The 24,276-nt window shown below is 41.6% G+C and overlaps 1 protein-coding gene across 1 annotated transcript in view; it reads right to left on the reverse strand.

Moving 5' to 3' along the window:
* Positions 1–24,276, reverse strand: part of LOC309526165 (inter-alpha-trypsin inhibitor heavy chain H3-like) — a 62,706-nt gene that overhangs the window by 13,016 nt on the left and 25,414 nt on the right. Inside the window, exons 19-31 of the mRNA XM_082212080.1 lie at positions 20,617–20,829; positions 19,635–19,655; positions 16,833–16,999; positions 14,058–14,162; positions 13,261–13,423; positions 12,927–13,037; positions 12,538–12,663; positions 12,338–12,454; positions 9,556–9,724; positions 6,634–6,759; positions 3,897–4,078; positions 1,118–1,303; positions 361–500 (exon numbers count right to left, since the gene is read on the reverse strand). Of these exons, the coding sequence (XP_082068206.1) occupies positions 361–500; positions 1,118–1,303; positions 3,897–4,078; positions 6,634–6,759; positions 9,556–9,724; positions 12,338–12,454; positions 12,538–12,663; positions 12,927–13,037; positions 13,261–13,423; positions 14,058–14,162; positions 16,833–16,999; positions 19,635–19,655; positions 20,617–20,829 (1,826 nt within the window). The remainder of the gene's footprint in view (positions 1–360; positions 501–1,117; positions 1,304–3,896; positions 4,079–6,633; positions 6,760–9,555; positions 9,725–12,337; positions 12,455–12,537; positions 12,664–12,926; positions 13,038–13,260; positions 13,424–14,057; positions 14,163–16,832; positions 17,000–19,634; positions 19,656–20,616; positions 20,830–24,276) is intronic.

Here is a 24,276-nt window from a genome sequence, read left to right on the forward strand (position 1 = left end):
CAGTGCTATTTTTATAGAAAAAATAGGTGTCGGAACTCACCCTTGTTTGCTTATAATGGCAATGGTGCCCACCTGAGAGGTGCCAGAACTGAGGTCTGGCTGAAAAAAAGCCCTGCATAAGATTGATCCATTAGAAGGGTACTTTTATTGCACTTAAGACAAATGCCCTTCTTGAAAAATTGCCCCTTCTAAAAAAATGGGGGCAATTCCAGAACAATCCTATGTATGTACAGTCCTACTATGTTCAGTTGTCCATACTCTAGGAATTTTGCATTGGATTTCAGCCTTATTCAGTTAGATGTGGGTTATTTCTCCAAATTTTTGATCTTACTCGTGACATCAGAAAGCACCGCCCAATACCGTTTTTCCAGAAGCTGTTGAATGGTGAGATAAGCCCAAAGTCTCTCAATAAAATCCCCAAATATGTATTTCTGTTCTTCAGTAGCTTTAGCTGTTTCTTCAACATCTGCTTGTTCAGCGTAAGTCACGTCTTGTTCTGCCTGTTAGGCATTTTAAAGAAATACTTCATTTTATTCATTAGCTCGCTTGCAACATCTATATACTACCTTTTCCCAAAGCAACCAAGGTAAATTACAGTTTAAAATAATAGCTTGCAAATAAAAGGCAAAAGACAAAAGTCAGCAAGAAGGGAAGCAAAAAATAAGCAAGGTTGGGTTCAAAATATTTCATACCTCTGCATAATATCTATGGGAAATGGCTGTTCATGAAGGCAGCTATGGGAGCTGGTTAGCCAAGTGGCCTTTGGCTCTCGTTTTGGTAAGTTTTCAGACAGAAAGCTGAAGAATATGGATCTAAACGGCAGTGACTCACAGAGTGAAAATTCTGGACAAGTTCCATGTTGGTCAGGAATGAGTTAGGGGCAGGCATAATGGGAATCATAGGCAGCTACATGATCAGAAGCAATCATCTTTCTCACACACCCAAGGAAGCATGAACTCACACACAACAAGAAGCTCCTAACTTTATCTCCAGAGCTATAGTCCTACCTCTTAAAAATGGCAAGCGCTGGCAGGAAAGAAAGTTTAACCACACACACACACACACACACACACACACACACACACACTATAATTGCCAGACCTAACAAGGCACTTACCCCATGAGCTTTAACCTCTGCAGTAATACTGTTTAGGTCATTGTCTGTAATACGTCCAGCCACAACAATTTCAGAACCAGCATAATAGTGCTTAAAATTATTTTGAGTCAAGTCAGAGATGGCATTTTCAGGGTACTTAAACTCTACTTCTGTAAGTAAGGGATTGGCCACCTCATTATAAAAGTCCTAGAAAATAAAAATAAATAAGCCAACACTTAAACACAGCCTAGTTTCAGTGCATATTTTTGTAAAGAAAAAGAATGCATATATACATATACAAACATGTAGATAATAAAATTATCTCCTGGTGATCTTGGTCCATCAAATGTTTTGTGCCTGCTTCAGAATAGTATCTGCTTTGTTTATTGTGCCCCACTTTGAGATTACTTATTGATGAAGGAAATGTTTAAAATGCACTTATATAAAAATAAACAAATTAACTGTAGGCTTAATCTGACTCATAGACTTGTGAGGGTTTTGATATAAGGCCAAAATGCTGCTTTAATTTCCTTGGAGGAAAAGCAAAATGATAAAGAAATCCAAACACAGAACAAGGCAAGCTCTCCAGTACAATATTGCTACTGATCAATCTCTGCACATTAGAAGTAGGAGAATTTCACCTCTGCATGCTGAACAAAGGCCATAAAACCATAAAATGTGGAGTCAGCTGGAATCTCAATGGTCATCTAGCTCAATCCACTATAGAAGGTCTGAGTAGCCTTTGGCCCTCCAGATGTTACTGGCCTACAATTCCCATCAGCCTCAACCAGCATAGCCAAAGACCAGGGATGAAGGAAACTGTAGTTCAGCAACATCTGGAGGGCCAAAGGTTCTTCATACAGGCACTAGAGCATCCCTCTTAGGCAACCACCCTCTCTCTGCTTAAAAATCTCTACTGAATCGAAGGAAATGCACAACATTATATTCTTGGTATTCCAAAGCACATGTTGTTCCTAACATTCTAGCTGAATTTTGCTTTTGTCCTTATGAACAGGAAGAGTTGAGGAGAGGTGGCCTTGCCAGGGCAGATTAGGGACAGTTATTCTCCTGTTTGGCCCCTTTCTATAAGGCTGAGCAAAGCAGAGCAGGGTTGTTGTTGTTTTAGCAATACTGTTATGAATTTGCCGGTGGGCGGTGCAGACTCCTCATAATTTCTGGATTTAGTAAAAGTTTGAATTAATCAAGGTTTGATTAAATTTTGCCAAACACAGAACCCCCCTGGTAATGAGTAATGAGCCTAGCCAGCTGGGAATAATAATAATAAATAATAATAATAATAATAATAATAATAATAATAATAATAATAATATCTTATTTATACCCCACCCGTCTGGCTGGGTTTCCCCAACCACTCTGGGCTGCTTCCAACAGAATATTAAACAGAATAAAACTTCAAACATTAAAAACTTCCCTAAACAGGGCTGCCTTCAGATGTATTCTAAAAGTCAGATAGTTGTTTATTTCCTTGACATCTGGTGGGAGGGCGCTCCACAGGGTGGGCGCCAACACCAAGAAGGCCCTCTGCCTGGTTCCCTGCAACCTCACTTCTTGCAGTGAGGGAACCGCCAGAAGGCCCTCGGCGCTGGACCTCAGTGTCCGGGCTGAATGATGGGGATGGAGACGCTTCTTCAGGTATACTGAGCCGAGGCCATTTAGGGCTTTAAAGGTCAGCACCAACACTTTGAATTGTGCCCGGAAACGTACTGGGAGCCAATGTAGATCTTTCAGGACCAGTGTTATGTGGTCTCAGTGGCCACTCCCAATCATCATCTAGCTGGATGGTCCAGTAGCAGTCGACAAAGGCCAGGGATCACCCATCAAGGAAACCATCAGAGGGCAAGACTGCCAGGTAAAGAGAAGTGGGGGCCCTTATTTGCTGGGGTGCTAGTGGGCAGAGGCAAAGACCAGGTTTAGGGTTTCAACTTTGAATGACGTAGGCTGTGGGGTGGTCCTGGGAGTCAGTTAGCTGTGAGAGGGAGGAGGAAGGGCAGAACTCCATGTGAGATGGGGATGGCAGGATGGAACTAAGGGACACAGTGAGTGGTTTTTTTGCTGTCCTTTAAATCTAGGGGAAGCTAGACCCTCATAGGTTGCTCTGAATGCTCTGCCATCTTTCATTCTAAATGCAGGAATCCAGCCTCCAGCTCGACAACACAGGAAGCATACTTAAGTAGAGAGAATGATTTATTGATCAAGTACACAGATAATGCCGGACGGCATTAACCCAGCTGCCGCCCTCATGAATTACGATGACTCTTCTGCCGAGTCCCTCCCCTTCCTCCAGCTTAAATGTGATTTCTGCCCCTTACGTTTCTGCTTCCGCCTCCTATCACACACCTTCCCCCAGCGGCGACTCTGTGGGCTCATTGGATCCCCTCCAACTTCTTCCTGAGAAGACAGACTTGGCAACCTGCATTCCTGAGGGCGGGGAAGTTGGCCCTTGACTAGGCACCTCTCTACTGTTAGTTAATCCTATTTCTCCCTGCCTACTTCCTCCACTGAAAGCTGGCTGGGCTGGCTCAGTCGTGACACAGGTTGTACACATGTCTAAATCAGTATCTGCTGTGCCTCATTGTCCCAAAAGGAAACACAGACCCTGGTTAAATATTCCTGCAACCCCTGGAATCTTGTACCATTTGTGGAGATTGGGATGGTGTGTAACAATACCATGCTGAGGTACTAAAGTGGATGAGTCTTCATTCTGAAAATAACAGTAGCTTATCTGTTTTAACCTTTTTTTAAAAAAAATCAATTGTCACCTAATGTTATCATATTTTACCTGTAACTGTAGGGCTGAATCGGAATCTTCATAGATACGACGAGCCACTCCATTGTTCTCCGTGGCCAACTTTTCTAAAAAGCCATAGTCAAGGTCGTAACCAAACCCAAGATTATATATGGGGAATTTCCCTTGAGTTGCACTTTTGGTTCTGAGTAAAATTTCATCGATGCTACTCACTCCTGTATGAAAACACAGACAATAATTAATGTTGAATAGGTTTCTCATGGTTACACACATTTATAGAAAAAAGCAACAAAAATCCTGTTATACTTGTTTCTGTGATACCAGTATTAATGTTTTTCTCTTCCCAAATAGGAAAAATGTTTAGAACACATTCAGCAGGATCATTCATCTTGTAGATAGGAATTCAAGGTGACCACTTATAGAAACCATGTGACTATGTTTAATAAACGCACTTCTTGCCAACTCACATGATCTATACACTGAATTACTATTTTTATAATACATCACAGAACTTGTATAGATAACAACGAGCAACTAAATGTGCCCATACACCAGGGATACCCTGAAGCAGTGGTTCCCAATTAGGGGTCTGAAGACCCCTGGGGGTCCGCGGCCCCATCCCTTGCCTAATTTTTTTGTCATTTTTGCATGCTAATATCACAGATATATGGACTGTTTCAGCACTGTGAGGTTTTTCGATATATTGGCCAAGATCAGTTTTGAAATCACACTGCAATAACGATTTTGACCCAGCAATACGCAGCAATATATTGCTCCTCACATAAGGGAGAGCAGGGCAACCAATTTCAAGGTACTGCTGATATCGCACGATGACTTCAGCCAATAACACTGCTGATCTGAGCTGCCTTCCCCTCATGCTGATGCGGAACAGGGCAGTCAATTGCCCTCACTTCAAGGCACCGTGGCATTACCTTGCCTGGGCACTGAGGCAGAGCAGCTTTTCCCAGTCAGCAAGAAAGCAGCACCAGCCACAGTGGACGTGGATCTTCACTGGTTGCTCTGCTGATGCACCCCCCCACCCCCATCCCCTCCCACTCAAACCATGCAGAGGAGGTGACTCCACTTCCTCCCCCCCCACCCAATCTCTGTGACTGCTCTTTCCCTCATCCCCACGCCTGATCTCCAATTTAAGACATTGTGATATATCAGAATATTGCAATGTTTAGCTGCTGATATATCACAATGTTGAAAACCAGATATCGCTCAGCCCTAGTCTGGTTTTTTTTTAGTATACTTAAAATCTTTTGCTTATTATGGGCTACCCCACATTTAGTTCAAAAAATTGCTTTCCAGAGGTAACTAGTGCAGAGTTGTCAAAATGTTCAAAAGTAGGGGGTCCATGGCTTTGCCTTTTTTATATAAATGCTTTTTATTAACTTATTATTACAGCAGATACACATACAACACTTAAAAAATAAACTACAAAAGAAAACACAAAATAAATTATAAACTGGATCAAAATAAATGATCCATAAATCCGCAAGTTTGTGCACACGGACTTATGTTATCCAAGCTTTAGTTCTTATTCTATTCTAATCCTTCCTTCCTCCGGGTCTGATTTTAAACTTGATAAACTGTTTCTTTCTCATTTCATTTTTTCTTCCCTTCTCCATATGTTGTATTTGTGAACCATACTTTGTTTTGAAAAAATTATTTGAAGCAAGGCCAGGTTTTAATTTGAGGGCACTGGGTTTTTTTAGCCGTCATTTTTGCCAATTCAAGGTAACCAAATAATCTCTCTTGCCACTCTTTTTTTGTCGGTACTGTTTCACTTCTCCAGTTTTTGCGTGTCAGTCACTTCTTCCTGCCCGCCTCAGAGATGTCTCCAACAGATTCCAATTTTCTGTACTTCAATATCCTTGATTCGCAAATTAGGAATTAAGTCCTTAAGTTCTTCTTTTCGCGATATTTTAGAGCACAATGTCTTTCTAAACCATGTTTGAGGGTGACCTCCTTCCTCCCCCTCGTAACATTAGACTCCTTTTTTGCTATCAAATTGCCTGCCGATCATTGTACGTACCTTTTCTTTGTTTGCCAGCCAGCAGTCTTATTATTTTAGTCTCAGATTATGGAGAGATCTGTCGCTGAATCACTCAGGCTTTCGAGGCATCTCATAGAAAGGGAAGGCACTGTATTTAGTGCTGGAGTTCTCCCTCTCTCCCTGCCACTTTACTAAGTGCAGGAGCTGTTGGGAAACCCCTTTTTGTGCAGCTTGGCTGGGTCAGAGCTCAGAACCCTTTTCTGAGCCTTTTTATGGGTATTGCATTGCCTTCGCTCCCCTTTTACCCTTTTCTATGATTGAGTCGTCCCAACAAGCTCGCTGGATGAACCCATGACCTGAACGTGATTGCGACCGATCCCATGGCTTTGCTTTTGAAAAATAGGGGGTCCTCAGTAATTAGCTAATTGGGAACCACTGCCCTAGAGAAAATCCCTTCAATGAAGAAAGGCTTACTTTTGGACTCACACTAATAATATTGACATAGTTTCAACAAAGTATCAGACAGAAAATAACCATTAAAAATCATTTTGAAATACACAGGTTTTCACAATGCAGTATTGAATGTATCAAAGAGCAGGCCTTTGAATGTTGTGAATCTTGACCTTTCTACTGAAAATTCCTTACTTCTCTGATCCGCAGCAATTGAAATTTGAAATAACACCTCTGCTATAAATTTCTGTGAAGATTTATCATTTTCCATAGCAATCTTATCACATGTCAAAGTTATTTGCTTGTCAGGAAACATACCTTGATTGGGTTGGCCATCGGATAATATCATAATTAAAGAAGCACTTCTTTTGGGCAAAGTTCCAGCTTCCTGAGCTTTCTTCAGCATTTCAATTCCGGTTATTAATCCACCAAAAAGATTTGTCACTGGAACATAGAGGAGCAAATTGTAAAAACAGAGTGTGACTAGAAAGCTCTTTTGATCACTAACTCTGGATTTTCTTCTGTAGGATGAAAGAGAAGCCACAGTAATATGCCAGAGCCAAATAGACTTTTAGAATGAATATTACATTAGCTGAAGGATTGCATTTCCTCTACCTGTCTACCTCTTCAGATAATCTGAATAGTGTAACATCTGAAATACACTTCTTTGGGAATATGGAGAGGACTTTTTCTGTGGCAGGCTGTGAAGCTCCACCCCAATGAGGCACAGCTCACTTCTTCTTGCCTTCCAGACATTATGCAAAACCTCACGTTTGGGTTGCAGGCAACTGTTTTATTAAATGGATTTCAAACTGCAGAATGGTTCTTTTTAATGTATTTTTTATTAAAGATTTCTTGTGCAACGTCTCTTTTTTCTTGTTACATTTTCTACAGGTCAGTTTCATTTGTTGAGACATTACATTGAGATTTGTTGAGTATTACATTAGAAAGAAAAGGGGGGAAGAGGTGGAGAGGGCCATGGGAGTGTGGTGGGGTCAGGGAGCGATGTTTCTATTTTACTTAATGTATGTGTGGGGTTTTGTGTCAATGTCGCTTGTGCAGGTTCTCTTTGCTATTCGCTTGTGTTCCTTGTGCTTGTTTGTGATTGGCTGTGGTGAACTTTGTTTTCATGTTTGAGTGGGGTGGGTGAGTGTTTTTGAATCAGGTTAGCCATATTGATTCGTATGCTGTTGTTGGGTTCTTGTCGTTGTCTTGTTGAGCTGTGTATGTGATAAAGGGGAGCCATAGCGGGGTGAAGGCATCTTCTATTTGTCCCTGTGTCAATGTCAGTTTATTGGTTAATTTTTCTAGTGAGGCTGTTTCCCATACTATTTGATACCGCTGGTCCATGCTTACTCCTGACAGGTCTCTCCAGTGTCTGGTTATGATGTTTCTGGCTGCTGAGAGTAGGTAATGGTAATAATAATAATAATAATAATAATAATAATAATAATAATAATAATAATTTATTATTTATACCCCGCCCATCTGGCTGGGTTTCCCCAGCCACTCTGGGCGGCTTCCAACAAGACACTAAAATAGAATGACCTATTAAACATTAAAAGCTTCCCTAAACAGGGCTGCCTTCAGATGTCTTCTAAAAGCTTGGTAGTTATTTATCTCTTTGACATCTGGTGGGAGGGCGTTCCACAGGGCGGCTGCTACTACCAAGAAGGCCCTCTGCCTGGCTCCCTGTAACTTGGCTTCTTGCATCGAGGGAACCACCAGAAGGCCCTCAGTGCTGGACCTCAGTGTCCGGGCAGAACGATGGAGGTGGAGACACTCCTTCAGGTATACTGGACAAAGGCCGGTTAGGGCTTTAAAGGTCAGCACCAACACTTTGAATTGTGCTCGGAAACGTACTGGGAGTTCTTTGTGGGGTAAGTGGGCATTGTTGTCTTGGAAGATGCTTATGGGGCCAGTATTTTATTTAGCCATTTGTTCCTTGCCTTTCTACAGTGAAAATCAAACTCAGTACTCCAATAACTGCCTGAAATGTGGCATGTGTGTCACGTGCCAAGACCCCGTTACCCAGTTGCTCCCTATGTAATGAAATAACCAGACGCTATAGAGTTTTGGGGTTCAAATAGGCCACAACTTTATTGGTTACAGTTATGAAAGGTTTGGCATAGGCACTTGGTGAAGCCATTTATTTATGGCTCTAGCCCCTGTCTGGGGGTTGGGCAGAAGCAACATGGATACCATTAACCAAGGAGGGGCAGGCAGAAGCTACAACCTTCCCTCCAATCAAGACTAAGGCTTACTCAGTGCCCAACCTCAGAAAGTTGTGGTGATTGTTATGAGGTAGGTGAAAATCAAGTGGCCAGTGCCAATTTGCCAAGTGGAAAAATTCCTGCCTGACCCCCAAATATGGAGGCCAACAATGTTCATAGCAAGGTCTCAGCATAAAAGAAGCAGCATTTGAAAAAAAAGGGTGGGAGACCCAATGGAGAAACAGAGGAGTGTTGGGCAGCCTCAATTTATTTTCCCCAGGGAAGGACCCAATGCCCATTGGCCGGTTGGGCCCACCCTGTGGGGAATCCCCAGACCTAGGCCTGCCTGCTGTTGGCAAATCTGCAGGCAGGCCTACAGTCCTCCCCAGCTGGCTGCCAAATCTCTCTGATGTGGGGCTAAGGCCAGGCCACAAAGCTGCCTGACTGTTTAATGTAAGCAGACATCTCACAGGGATGGGTAGCAGAATACCTGAAAACGTTATGTAAATTGCAAGGAAAATGCATACATTACAGGCAGGGGAAGAGCAGCAGGGCCATTCACTGAAACAAATGGGAATAAAAACTTAAGAAAAGCCTACCCATCACTATTGTGTCAGTGACCTGCTTTTCAGCAGAGGGTGTGTTTTTTTAAGCAGTTCAGAACCTCCATAACCCTTCTCTGTGCTGGCATAGATTAGGCAACTATAGAATTTTTGTTGTGGCAACCTATCTCTGGAATATTGTCAGCATGGAGGTTGATCTTACACCAAATATTACAACCTTTTAAACCATGTAATGATATTTTCATTTACTTAGGCTTTTTAAAAATGTTATATTTTTTATTATAATACAGCTAATAGAACTGCTGATAGAAATATTGTCCTGCTGTAGAATAATTATTTTAGTGTTTTATTTCCGAATGTTGTTTTTTTTTTATTAACTACAAGCTGCTCTGAAGTTCTTCAAAGGGAAGGGCGGAATATTACATTTGTTAAATAAATAAAACCCCATTCCTCCTGCAACTTACTTCCACGAGTATCAATACTCTGAACATAGCGTCTTGCTTCAGCCAGGTTTTCAGGAGTAGCTTGTATTAAGGTATCCTTCCATTTCTCTACATCACTCCCAAACAACACAATATTGAAGTGGTCTACTTCCTTTATGTCTTCTAATATTTTTAACAATGCCTCCTTTGTCTAAAGTACAAATAATGAAGGGCAAACAATTAAAGCCAGAGCACTGATGAAGAAACAGAACCTAAAGGGGCTCAGAGTCAAAAGCCCTTGTAGGAATGTAACTGGGACATACAGATGGATGACGAGCAGAAGAAAGGTCTGTAGGCCAAGTCTCCATTCAGCTCAAACTTGAGAGCTTTCTCAAAAGTTAGTACATGACAGGTACCCTACTTTGTGACTGCTCTGTTTTCTCTAGCCTGATACATCTTCACTGTGTTGGAGGGACTGTCATGTAGTTGGTACATATAAGCACATATGAAGGGACTGTTCAAAGGTGGCTGGATTTTGGAGTAAGCTGGTTGCTGAGATCTCTTTGGTATCTAAACAAACTATTACTCCCTCGTCCCACCTGGCACTTTTGAACCTGTGTACAGATATAGAATGGGACTCCCTCAACTGGAGGACTCAGGCTTGCCTCCCTCCTCTGAATCAGAAGAGGAGTCTCTCATGTTTCCCCAGCCCCCAAAGGCTGCATAACAAGCTAAGATCAGTTAGCTCTTTTGGAGAGGTGGCACTTATGGAACTCCAGGTCTAGAAAACATATAAGGCTTCATTTGGAGCTCAGTGCTTGCAGAGACAACAGCTTGCAAGGCATGACCCTGGGAGCTCTCAAGGGTTCTGTGGGAGCTCTGGATACCCTGGACTCTTATATAGAGTCCTTGATGGGAAACTGCTGGGCATCTTCTGTGAGCATTGAGCTCTTGTAGAATAGGAGGATATCATCAATCAACTGTTTCATGGGCAAGGGAGAGTTGCAGTGGGGAACTCCCTTCTTTCCACCTCTACTGGGCAATCAGTGATTTTTAAAAAATAAAAAAAATGCTTATCACATCTTTAACAATAAGAACAACAAATATTTTTCCACAATAAGAGTTATAAAACACCAAGATTGGAATTTCCATAAGAGTAGCATGCTCAATAACTGATTTGGTGTTACACCAGTATAACATACAAAAAAGAAGAAGAATGCAACAAACTAATCAAACTACAACTAATATATAGTAAATCATGATTCATCAAACTACAACTAATATATAGTAAATCATGATTCACATAAAATGAAAAAAATCAACCCAAAATATAGTGCAAAATCTTAAAATAAATAATACTTTGAGATTAATGGAAGTAATAGAAATGATTAAACCTTAATTCAAAATAGTAATACAGCTAGAGCACCAGTAGTATAAGTGATGTTATGATAAAGAGGTTTTATAAAAGAAATTTTTCCCTTTCCCCCAGTTCACCAAAGGAAGGGGAGGTTATACAATATGAAAAGCTGCTGCCATAAAATTACCAATTGTGGCTGTGCTCATAAAATCTATAAAGTCAACTCAAGTTGCAGTAAAATTGTCTTTTTAAATTTGTCCCCGTGGAAGTCTCAATCTATTTGTCAATTTTTTCTAATAGTGCAGTCTGCCATACCTTTCTATACCAATTTATAACATTTACTCCTTCTAGGTTCTTCCAGTGTCTTACTATAATAGTACTCGCTGCTTGCATAAGCAATCATATCAGGTCATTATTAATGTGGACAAAGTGTTAAAGTAATTTTGCCAATTTCCACAAAGATGAAGAACCAAAATTGCTGTATTAAGGGGTAGTCTCCCTCCTAAAATGATAATAGGTACCAGTTAACTGACACCCTCTCCAACTTATTAGTGAGGGGTGTTAGGATTCATTCACTGTGTTGCAGTCATGGGATTGTTTATATCACATGATGGTGTAGGTTTTCATTCCACATTGTGGGAAGTGACAGAGACAGGATGTTTTTATTACTGTGTTTCCATGATGTAGGATTTTTGTCCTCTGTTCTTTCTCTTTGCTGTCTGATGCTGAAGAGGAAGGAGCTGAGTTATAATGCTCTGAGTGTATATATGTAAATAAACGTAGATTAGCCAAATTGCTGCGCTACTGAGTCTGAACACTGACTGCCTATACTCTGCTGATCCTGAAGTGTGCGGATGCCTCTTGGTATTAGTCGCTGTGATGTTCGGACTGGAGAAAGCTTTTGAATCTCCCGGAAGACCAACCAGGAAGGAGAGAACATGCCAGTTGCCTCTGCCGGACTCCTACTCATGTGTAGGACCTCCTGACAATTAGGTGCATCATCAGCAGTCTTCTGGGCGTTAAATAAAATCTATGTAATTTTTAAAGAATATCTCCCAATTCCTTGCCAAAGTTGAATGGAAAGGAGGTTTTGTCCAAAGACTGTTCATCTTTCATAATGTTGTCCCACTGCTATTTCACAGTGTCTATAGGGGACAGTTAAAAGGGGACAGTAATAGTTTACAAATTAGTAATAGAATACCTTGTCTACAGTTTCTCCAGAAAACAATGGTTTCTCAAATAAGGTGAGTTGTCTGCTAGCAATTTCCCTAATTGCCCTAATCACAAAACCTTAAATAATCGTGCAGCCAGGCTCTAAATGACTTAAGTATATACTCAGCAAAAGCACCCACAAAACTCTGCAGGCATTCTGTCTAAACTGCTTGGAATAAATGATTATGAGACACCCTCTCTCCATTAACTTAAGTGTTGGTTACATTTCAAGTTGATTTTAGAGTATTTGGTTACCTGATCTAGTTTCCGTCCGGACATTGAGCCACTGATATCTATAATGAAAACAACATTCTTGGGCAAATGTGAAACATTTTGTGGTGCAAAGAAATGTACAAAGTACCCATTGACCATCTGCAAAACAAAAACAAAAACAAGTGTTGGATGACATTACAATCACACCCACTGGCACATCAGTTCACATCAGTTCTGTTTACCTGTAAATTGCCTGGGGTTTCTCTGTTCACATCGTATTTTATGACAAAATCTCCACTCAACAGTGTTGTTTGACAATCTACACAAGTTCGCTGTTGGTCCATAGTAGGCTTGAAAGAAACATGGCCCTGAAAGCACAAGCATCCATCCATGTGAAATTTTAACAAACAGTTATGAAAGGTTTTTTGTTCTTCACCTGGCGTTACTGTTGAAAACATGAACAATAACATTGCAAGAGAGCAAGTACCTTGAAGATTAAATACTCTGAAATAAACATCTAGCCCACAAATAAACATCTAGCCCAGACCTCCCAATTAATTATTGCTGTCTCAAGTTTAGTGAACATTTTTAGTGCTGTGGAACTGTCCTTATGTATCATTGTAAAACATACCTTTTTCCCTGAGAAAGACTTATGTATGACTGGTAGCAAGTCATTGGTGATGAAAGATCCTTCTGCGTCCAGAAAGCTGATGCCCTGGGGCTCAAATATGTTTGCCTCAATCTGAAATGTTAATTTGAATAATGCTGTAAGTCACAGATACTACAGTTCGGATGGAGTTAAGCATCTTAACTCCAAACACCCTTGCAGCAAAGAGAAGTAACTCAGAACCAATCACCTATCTTCTTTAACAAGACGCATCCAGTTCTTTGAGCTTTCGTCACTCATTTAATACAATTTTGGCAAACCTTTACAGCAGTTCCATTTGATATAATAGGTACATTACCTCAAATTTATTGACAAGCTGCTTCGGGTTTACTTTTAGAAACAATTCATATTTTCCAAAGCTTCTCTTCAATAGCTCCTCATATTGCAGCTGAAAAGTGACTTTGCTGGCTGCTGCAATGTTGACTGAAACACTGAATTTTTCAGTTTTTCTTCCAGAAGCCCTTCACAGGTTAAAAAGAAGTTTGTTACAAGATTAACAGCATTAATGTTACAAAAGTAACAATCCCATTGAAACCCTTAGATCTGTAAACTTTTTTAAAAAAATCCAAATCTCCAGGGCCTGATGAGCTTCACTGAAGGAGCTTGTGGGTGTTAACACAGAGGCTCTGTCTATAATCTTCTTGGATAATTCTTGGAGCACAGGTGAGATCCCTGCAGACTGGAGATGGACAAATGTACCTATCTTCAGAAAGTTGCGGGGCGAGGGAGAAGGGAAAAGACCCAGGTAACTATCAATCAGTCAGTTTGACATTAATATCAGGAAAGGTCCTGATAATTAAACAGTCAGTCTGTGATCACTTAGAAAAGGATGCAGTGATCGCTAAAGCCCAGCATGGGTTTCTCAAAAACAACTTGTGCCAGACAAATCCAATTTCTTTTTTTGAGTCGAGTTACAAGCTTGGTGGATTAGGAGAATGCTGTGGACATAGACCTCAAGGAGGTTCACAAAATAAGAATGAAAAATATAAACACAAAAACCACATAGATGACCCTCAGGGTCCTTCCCCACTCTATAATACTATGATTCTATGAGTGTAAATAAACTATCAGGATATGGAAGGGTCTCACTCTCACTTTACAAGACCTGCAGTCTGTCCTCTTGAAACTGCCTTTTGATACTGTTGCTGGGCAGCCTCTTTTTCCTTTATTGTTCCAGGGTAGGTGACACCATCAATAGTCCTAGAGAAGAAACAGCAGGTAAATATCTGACCTTCTATGCAGATATCTGAAAATAATTTCATTGGCCTTCTTCATGACTTATCAAGTAAATCACATTGCCTCCCTCCACATTACAGTTTACAGGACTTCGTCTTTTTCTGGGTACATTGTACATTTGTTTAAACGATGAATGTTTTCAACTGTCTTAAGCCAGGGGCGTCCAGTGTGGTGACTTTTCAATGTTGTTGGATGCCAGCTGTCATCATCCCTGACCTTTGGTCATGTTGTTGAAGTCTGATTGGAAGCTGAGACCAACAACAATGCTGTTAATACACCCAACACCCCTGGGTTAGGTGTATTAAATACCATGTAGTAGAATATCAATTGTTTTGCAGTCAAAGAGGAAGGGTCTGAGCTCAGAGTACTTGCTTTCCATGCTTAAACCCCAGGCTCAATCCCTGCACTGAGACAGAGTTCTGTCTGAAACCCTAGAAAGCTCCTACCAGTTAGTAGACAACAGTGGGCTAGATGGAAAGAAGCTTCCTGGGTTCCTCTGAGAAGGAAGGGACGGCTATTACCCCAAAGAAGACTTTTGATAAACTCATGTGCCAATGCAGCTGAGCAGTAGCAGCTGGTGTGATGGGACAAACCCACAGATCCACCCTCCTAACACTGGCACTGGCACAGCTCTCCTGAACAGTGCAAGGCAGTACAGTGGCAGAGTTTTGCAGCTGAAACAATAAAATGTGTTGTTCTGTTATTGTGCATAAGTGTCTTTGTTCACAGGAAGCTTGAGGTAGAGCAGCCTTCCCTTCAGGGGTTTTTTTGACTACAACTTCCATCATATTGGATCATTGTCCGTGCTGGCTGGAGCTCATGAGAATTGCAGCCCAAAACCTCTGGAAGGCACCGGGCTGGTAAATGTTAGGCTAAGTATTGTATGAGGAAACTCTAGTTTTTACAAAATATGCAGTCCTGAGGAAAACTCACTCCACAAAGAGGGCTCGTTGTTAAAACAGTGTTGGGTCAAGTATTGTTTTTTTTATTTTATTAAAATGATATTTATTGAAAAAAGAATTTTTAAAATCACAAAGAAAAGAAAAAGACAAAATTACAGAAAAAAAGACAAAAACAAGAATAAAAAAAATAAAACCATCATTTTCAAATTCTCCACTTTCTTTACCTTCTTTCCATGACCTCCTCCTCCTCCCATCTCCTGTATCTTAATTAATAATTGTCACAGCAAATCCTTTCCATAATTCATAATATTCTGTCATTACATTACCTTGCTCTATTTTCATCTTATCTTATAAAAAACCTTAAAACTTAAAACTTATTTTTACCAGCATCTCATAACCATTACCTTTTTACCTAATTCTTTAAACATTCGTACAAGAGCCAAGTAATTTCATTTCAACATTTTTGCAACTTTCATAAAAACATTTCTGACGATAAAAAAAAGAGAATAAAATCAGTCCAATCTTCTTCCAGCGTCCCCTCCCCCCGGTCCCGGGATTATCAGTCCTTTTTGTCCCATTAGTCTGGCCCATTTAACCTGGTGATCTTATATCCGAGGCCATCAAATCTCTTCCATGTCCCTTCCGCAGTTCTTCTTCATATCTTCCTTTCACTTGTGGGAACTCCAGCTTAGTAGTGTTTTTGACCCTTTTCGACAAATCAGCCCCTTTCTCATAGTCCAGACTAAACTCCGTGCGATCTTTTAAAACATGTTTCAAGCAGTAAACACATTTCAAATTCCCTCCAAGCCCAACAGCTCCAAACCTCTGACGGCCCATTTCCAGATTCTGAAGGTCCACACATCCCTGCATAGGGGGGTCAGTCCAACCCCCCATTTCCAGCCAAACTTTGTCTTTCCAAATCTGGTTTTTTCCAAGTTCATTTATCAAATCCAAAGACTCATTTTCTTGCTGGGCCAAAAGTCCCTCCATCCCTGGCACCCAAGATTCAGCAAGGTCCTCTTCTTTCAGTTGTTCTGTCATGGCACGCTCCTGTTTTGGTTCCTGGGTGGGCTCCATATAATTTCCCACTACCTGTTCAAAGGTTCTGGCCGCCTTAGTCATAAAATCCATCTTCTGACTTAACTGATCCAATAGGGCACTTATTTTACAGAAAGCACCCAACAGTGCTTCTGAAGGCATTGTCCTACAAGGTCACAAATCCTTTCCCACAGTTGTAATCAGTAACAGCTGCAAGTTCCCAGGATTTAGTTACAATCTCACAGTTCCCCTCTAGGGGGAAGACTTCTGGTAGTTCTTTTCCTTAGAAACAATAACAACAAAGTTTCTTTTTAAATATATTTTGTCCATATTGGGTCAAGTGTTGGGTCAAGTATTGGACAAGTTGAAAGAAAAGTGCAGAGGAGGAAAATTTAACCCACCAGCTGAGCAACTGCAGACATTCACTCAACACATTTACTGCAACAATTTTCCTATCACATGTGAAATCCAAGTTGCAACGTGCCTTGACCAGTCATTGTGAGGGGAGAAACATCACAGATATATTTTCAGGGTCACGGAGCCTATTTGTAAACTAACCATCACCCTTTAACTAAAGAAATCAGATGGAAAGCAAAGAAAATAATGAAACACCAAGTATTTTAAGTCTCCGAAGACTGAGTTGTATTGTGCTCAATTCCTCAAGACAGTTGTTTAGAAAGTAAGTTGTACTCACATGGTGAAGTTGGTGATGAAAGACGTCTTTGGAAGCTCCACATCAAATAAGGCTTCCTTGGACACATTGGCACGATTGACAGCTCGACTAGTGATGACATTGTGGGAAAATCGGGAGGTAACGAAGCACTCAATTTTCAGGCTGTAAATATCTATTCCATCAGTGATCTGGAGAGACAGAGAAACTAAAAATCACCACCATTTGTTTGATGCAATAGTGAAACAATAACCAATCGGAATTTGAATGAGCAAGATATGTATAAATCAAATATTTATTTCAGTACACCGTTTTAATCCCTCAACGTGGAACAGAAATGAAACAGTAGATAGAATTACCACTCATTTTCTTGATATTTTTGCTACAAAAGATGGAATAACATTATCCTCACTACTATATTGGCAAAGTGCTACTGTTATATTTTATTTATTTATTTATTAAATTTGTATACCACTCTATACCCCTAGATCTCAGGGAGTCTTTAAACCTCCTTTGTTGACCACTAGCATTATGCCTTCTATTTTTATGTTCAGAATAGAGTAGTTGCTTTGGAAGATGATAACCAGGCAACCAAACAACATGACCAGTCCAACAAAGTTGATGCTGAAGAATCCTTGCTTCAAAACTAGTGATCTTTGCTTCTTCCAGTACACTGGCATTAGTTCATCTGTCTTCCCAAGCCAGTCTAGCCCCTCCCCCTTTTCAGGGTGAACAGAGTGGATCCTGCTGAGGTACTCAACTGCCTCATGCCTTGAATCAGAACAACTGAATCTGTATCCACTGACCATGTGCTGGTTCATGACTAGGGGCTTCCAGATCTCATGGATTGGGGTTTAGGATGGGTTTTTGGAAGACACCTGTGCATGAATTTGTTTTATGTGTGTAGATCAGTTGACCAACACACAGTCTTTGCAGTGTCACAATGACTGGTAGATTCTTATCTGCTGCAGCCTTTATCCACCTTCACAGCCATTGTAACATACCACCTGCTATCTTTCGCCTTTCTGCCATTGAGGACTTCTTGGATCATTCTTTGTCTAGCTCTTTCCCTTTGACTTTACTGCCTTGGGTGACCCTGCTGGGAGTCCAAGACTCTTGACAGCTTCACTCACAAGGGTCGTAGGAATGGGCAATCCCACTCACCACAACAAGTTGATGATCCAGTGAGTGAGTCATTATTGGTGCCTGTTATTGGACCCACCCAGAAACATTACAGTGTGAAGTAGCTCTGAGAAGGAGAGGTATTTATTGATTGTCAATATTGCTAACTATTACTTCAGAGAGGAATTGTAGAGGCTACCAGGAGTCAAGTGACAAGCTTAACCTTGCTCTTGAGTGCTTATTCTATCTAAGGAGAAAAACTCTCCTAGTATAGCAGATCCTTCATTTGATTCCCCCCACTCCACTCCATTTTATTTTAATTTTTGTTACTTCAAAACCATTGTAGTGGCTCAGATTTTGATAAGAAAGGGGGTTGTTGTTGACCTTTCATCACTTCCCAGTTGCCCAATAGGCATAATACACATGTCTACTTTGGATCCTGTACATGCAGCAAACCCCCAACCTATCCCCAAAAGAAAAAGGAACTTAGTGCTGATTTTTTGTTTGTTATTCCTGCTTGTTTATTTAACCCCTTATTTCTACATACCCTTTCCCCTGTCCTTGATTTATTAAGCAACTTAGGCAAATATGCTGAACAAAGTTTGATTGCAGCATTACATTTCAAAAACATGCATTCTTTCTACAATTCAGGGAAACCCAAATTGACTGAAGGCATTGATTCCCAATCTTTAGATACTGTTGGACTACAGCTGTCATCATCCTTGACCACTGACCACGAAACTTTCCTATCTTGCATTGCAAATTCCATATCTTGAAATAATTTGCAGGGCTAAGAGCATTAATATTTTAAACAGAACCAATGTAATAATAAAAGGTTTCGTCATTAATGGGATGTACCTATAACTAAGGGGTTAACTAGCCTTTCTTTGTTCAAGGGCCGCAATGCCAGCAGTGGGAGTATCTCCACATACATGCACGACACATGCCACATACATGCAGACCACAGACACTCAGCACACATACAACACACAAACTCAAGAGGCATGCAGGCATAGAGCACTCCACTCTCTCACAAGACACACTTATACATATACTTTGCACACAAACATACATGCACATACAAACAACCAGCATTTTCTGCCGTCCCTACTGGGGTGGAGATGGCTGAAAAATGCTGCCAAGGGCAAGCAGAGGGCTTGTCTCCAATATGAGTGCTGTGCTGCTTAGCACTGAGATCAGGAGACAAAATCCCACTGCTTGCTCTTTAAGAGTAAAAGGCAGCACCTCCCCCACTCTCAATAGGGTGGTGGTAAAGATCAAGCAGAGGGCTTCTCTCTGATCTAAGCGCTGTGGTGCTTAGTGCTGAGCTGGGAACCCTTTTGCTTGCTCTTTACAGAGGATTTCTAAGGAGTGTGCAGATGAATATTTTTATTTTTATTTTTAAAAAAACCTTTTATTGATTTTCAGACTTGCATCCTAGGACATATCATTATTGACAAGCAGTACAAAATACAAGAAAAGGGGACATCATATTAAACATATTATCTTCACACCAGATACTGAAGGTGGTGGGGTCACAACCAAATGGTCTGTGGAAAGGCAGAGATATTTTGTGTCCTGATTTCAGTGCTGAGATTGGGAAATTAAACACTAAAAACCAGGCAGAGCACGTTATCTCCCCTCAGGCTATCCTCCCCTATACGCCAAGAAAAACCTAAGTTTAAAAATAAGATGAGTACTTACAGTATTTGCAACATTTCTTTTCTGTAAAGAAAAAACAAAACAATAGCTTTCATTATTACCATATTCATTTGGAAATGCTCACGCTAATAGGCGCATTTCAGTTTATTAGCCCATCACTGACTCCAAGCATTTGTCCACTTTATTCTGAGGATTCGTTCTGGTCATTCTGGAGACTAGGTGCAGAAGAGATGGGGAAAATAGGAAGCTGTCTTATACCAAGCCAGACCATTGGTCCATTTAACTCAGTATCGTCTAACCTTACTGGGAACAGGTCTGCAGGGGTTCAGACAGCAGTGTCTCCCAACCTTTCACCACTCAACATGGAACATGGGCATTACAAGACAAGCAGCGGGGCCTCTACTGATCTGACTTACCCATTATCTGAATTGTAACCTACAGTGCAACCCTATCTTCTCAGAGGTAAGTCCCATTGAATTCAATGGGCTTTACTCGCACAGAAGTGTGTACAGTGGTACCTCGGGTTACATACGCTTCAGGTTACAGACTCTGCTAACCCAGAAATAGTTCCTCGGGTTAAGAACTTTGCTTCAGGATGAGAAAAGAAATCGTGCAGCGATGGTGCAGCAGCAGTGGGAGGCCCCATTAGCAAAAGTGGTGCTTCAGGTTAAGAACAGTTTCAGGTTAAGAACGGACCTCCAGAACGAATTAAGTACTTAACCCGAGGTACCACTGTATAGCATTTCAGTCCTAGATGCTTATAATGCCAATGGACACACCTGGCATCTAGGGATCCTTTGAGTACAAGAGATAATATCTAGGATATCTAGGAGTCTACTTTGATACAAGGAGAAATAATCCATACATCACTCTGTTTTTGTCCTAGGGATATTCATGCACTGGAAGAAATACATTTACACTTGCAGAGCCCTGCCCCTGAAGCTTTTTGATAGCATTTCAATGCCAACACTGGATTGTTTGTATCAATCCTATGATTTCAATCGCTGCTTCTTTGTATTCTTACCTTGATGTTTCTGATATTAGAGATTAAAAAATCGGATGTTCCAAGTGCAGGAATCAGTGCCAGCAGAGTTAAAAACAGGAGCTGGTTCCCCATGGTCAAAGAATGAATAAGAAAGCAGTAAGGATGAGCAGCCTTATAATCCATTTTGCAACAAGTTAATAGGTAACCAAAGCCGCAAATATTTATATATGGTTTTGTCAAGGATTGCTGGGTCTCCAGCATCGCAAGGTCAGAGGTTCATGTCCTGAAGGCAAAAATTTGAGTTGGTGTTGAGACAAAATTTAAGTGTAGAATCTTGAGGTGTCTTTTCAGTGCAAATTTTTGGGCTGTGCCCACACGTCTCAAAATTTGGCTGTCTTTCCAGCTCAACCCCACAGCCTCCTCATCTTCAAAAATGAAGCAGGGAAAATGAAGAAAGGCCAAAGGGGAGGCAAGTGCCTGTACCTTTGGTATTCTTGTTTGCTCCCAGGCTGAGGGAGGTAGTTGAACCTAGCTGCAGAGTGAGCTGTGGAGAGGACAGTGGGGCTCACTGGTTGATGACTTGGGCTGCATACACGATGCGCTCTTTGCCACAGCCCCACTGGACAAGGCTGTTTGACACATTTTCAACAGCTACCCTGGGATCTCACCTAGAAGTTCCCTTCCATAAGCAGCTACCTTACCACAGGGAGCTGAGGGCCACGTGGCTGTGTTTTTGGGTGTCCCTGGTTTACATTATTTACAACTCTGGAAGCAGGAGAGAAAGAAAGAGAAAAAAAGAGAAAGAGAGAGACTTACAGCAGCTCTGCAACCACTTTGAATATGACAGGTCAGAGGGGTGGCTGAGACTAGCTTAGATTTCCCACCCTCACTAGTATCAGAAGGTCTCATACGCCACTGATTTGCATTCAAATAGGTTCTGCTTTTCAGAATCTCCCCCCACATTGCCCCCATGTTTTGTTCATTAAGTAGACCAGTGGAACCTAGGAAGAGCAGAGGTCCCTCTCTCTGCTGCCATTGTGGGGTGTGTGTGTTTTTAGGGGGGGAATCTGTTGCCAAATCACAAAGTAAGAGAAATTTTAGATTTGTCCCTTGATTTCTATGGACAGCTTTTAAAAGGTCTATGGACAATGGACATTAAAGTGTGTGTGTGTGTGTGTGTGTGTGTGTGTGTGTGTGTGTGTGTTCTCTGGAAAAGAAAGGGGACAATGGGGAAGAAAGTTTGTGTGATAAAGAACACAAGATTGCTAGAGAGAAGAAAAAGAAAAGCCAGGAGGGGAAACCGTAGAGGCAGAACATAACCATTTTGGCTAGGTAAAGGTAAAGGGACCCTGACCATTAGGTCCAATCGTGGCTGACTCTGGGGTTGTGGCGCTCATCTCGCTTTATTGGCCGAGGGAGCCGGCGTACAGCTTCTGGGTCATGTGGCCAGCATGACTAAGCCGCTTCTGGCGAACCAGAGCAGCGCACGGAAACACGGTTTACCTTCCCGCCAGAAGGTATCTACTTGCACTTTGACATGCTTTTGAACTGCTAGGTTGGTAGGAGCAGGGACCGAGAAATGGGAGCTCACCCCGTCGCGGGGATTCGAACTGCCGACCTTCTGATCGGCTAGTCCTAGGCTCTGTGGTTTAACCCACAGTGCCACCTGTGTCCCTACCATTTTGGCTAGTAGCCATTTATTGCTTTATCCTCCATGGGAGGATTGAATTATTATTATTATTTGCCTGCAACAATGGGTTGACTTTATTTCATGGGGGGGGGGGGTAAAGTTGTTGAGCTTTTGCAGAGCCAACTAGCCAACCTTTCTTCGCGCGGGGGGGGGGGGACACATTACGTGCCTTGTGGCGAGGAGCCTGCCGGCTGCCATACACCTAAGGGAGAGCCGCTGGGCAGACCGTTTTGGCAGCGGGAAGCCTGCGCGCTCCAAAGCAACAGCGTCTCTCACAACTGTTGACTGCCGCACAGCATTTTGTCACCCCCTCAGAGGTGGCACCCGGGGCACACCGCGCCCACCTTGCGATGACTCTGCTCCTGCAACCTAGCAGTTTGAAAGCACGCCAGTGCAAGTAGATAAATAGTTACTGCTGCAGCGGAAAGTAAACTGCATTTCTGTGCGGTCTGGCTTCTGTCACGGTGTTCCGTTGCACCAGAAGCAGTTTAGTCATGATGGCCGCATGACCCGGAAAGCTGTCTGTGTCCATCCATGTTTATAGCCATCACTGCTTCCTGTGGAAGTGAGTCCATATGACTTTCAGCTGCATGAAGAAGTACTTTAAAAAATATCTGTCCTGAAGCTTTAAACATTCTGCTTCATTGGATATCCACAAGATTTAGTGTTATGAGGGAGAAAAACTTTTCTCTAGCCGCTTTCTCCAGGCCATGCATAATTATATAAAGGTCTACCATGTCACCTCTTACCTTTTCTATAGTCAAGTAAGTCCCAAATGTTGCAGACTTTCCTCATAGGGGACTCACTCCATCCCCACAATCTTTTTGGTTGCCCTTTTCTGAACCTTTTCCAACTGCTTTGAGGTGAAATAACCAGAAGTGCACACAACATTTGGCAGGCAAACATCTTGCAAATGTACTATCTATTGGCTTTAGATAAACAGACATTTGACCTCCTCAATGTTCCTTTAAGAGAAGCACAAAGGTCTTCACGTGTAGCTTTTCAGAAATACCATTCATCAGAAGTGTGCTTCGGAAGAGGAGGTGTGTGGGGATTGTTTGGAACTCTATGTGAGTACAGTCTGGGATGAGGACGACTCTTTTGTATATGTAGTTTTGCAAGCCTAATTCTTTGAAGCTGTTCCAATGGGTTAGGGCAAAATCTTTCTTAAATGTTGATTTAATGGCTCCTTTGGCACCCATGAATGACTGTAGCTTGGTGGCAGTGCCTGCTTTGTAGAATGTCCCAAGTCCAATCTCTGATACCTGCAACTAAAGGGATCAGACCTTCTTCCAGAGACCCTTGAAAGACATTGCTAGCTGGAGTAGCCATTACAGAACTAGATGGATGATTATTATTATGACCTAATCTAAAAAACAGATTTCCATATTTCTACGTCTATACTTTTGGAAATGAATGGACAATACTGGTAATGTGAATTTGAAGGCCCTTTGGGGTGACATGGTATGGTAAAAATGAAGTTTAAGTCAACTGTTTCTTATCCTCTTTAAATACAGGGTGCATGAAACTGGAACTTAGAAAGACTGTTGGGGCATTTTTGAGAGGAATGTTGCAATACTGTTATTGAAGTGAGCTAGGCACCCTAATCACAAATTGGACTGTGAGTGTATTTGAGTTAATGGAGCAATGTTAACCCCTCATAATGGAATAGGAATACAGGATTTCCTGGGACTGTCTCTAGTCCCCTTTTCATGTTACACTGGTGGTATGGGAGCTGATAGGACATGGCATCATCAGGATAGCATGGCCCATGCTAGTGAAAAGGCCCATTTCCCCCAGTGGTAGCAGGGTGACCCTCCTGCTGGAAACCTAAGGATTCTTGAAATGTTGTTTAAAAATAGCATTAATCATATATACTTGGCAGGTGTTTACACTGTGATTTGTTTGTTCCAAAATCCATCTAGAATCTCTGTACCACCATAACTGTATTTAATACATGATATAATAGCACATTAAGGTGAAGGGGACTTTCTACAGCACTTTCTTCC

The sequence above is a fragment of the Podarcis vaucheri genome, assembly GCF_965113315.1.
Source record: "Podarcis vaucheri genome assembly, chromosome: 2".
NCBI classification, from domain to species: domain Eukaryota; kingdom Metazoa; phylum Chordata; class Lepidosauria; order Squamata; family Lacertidae; genus Podarcis; species Podarcis vaucheri.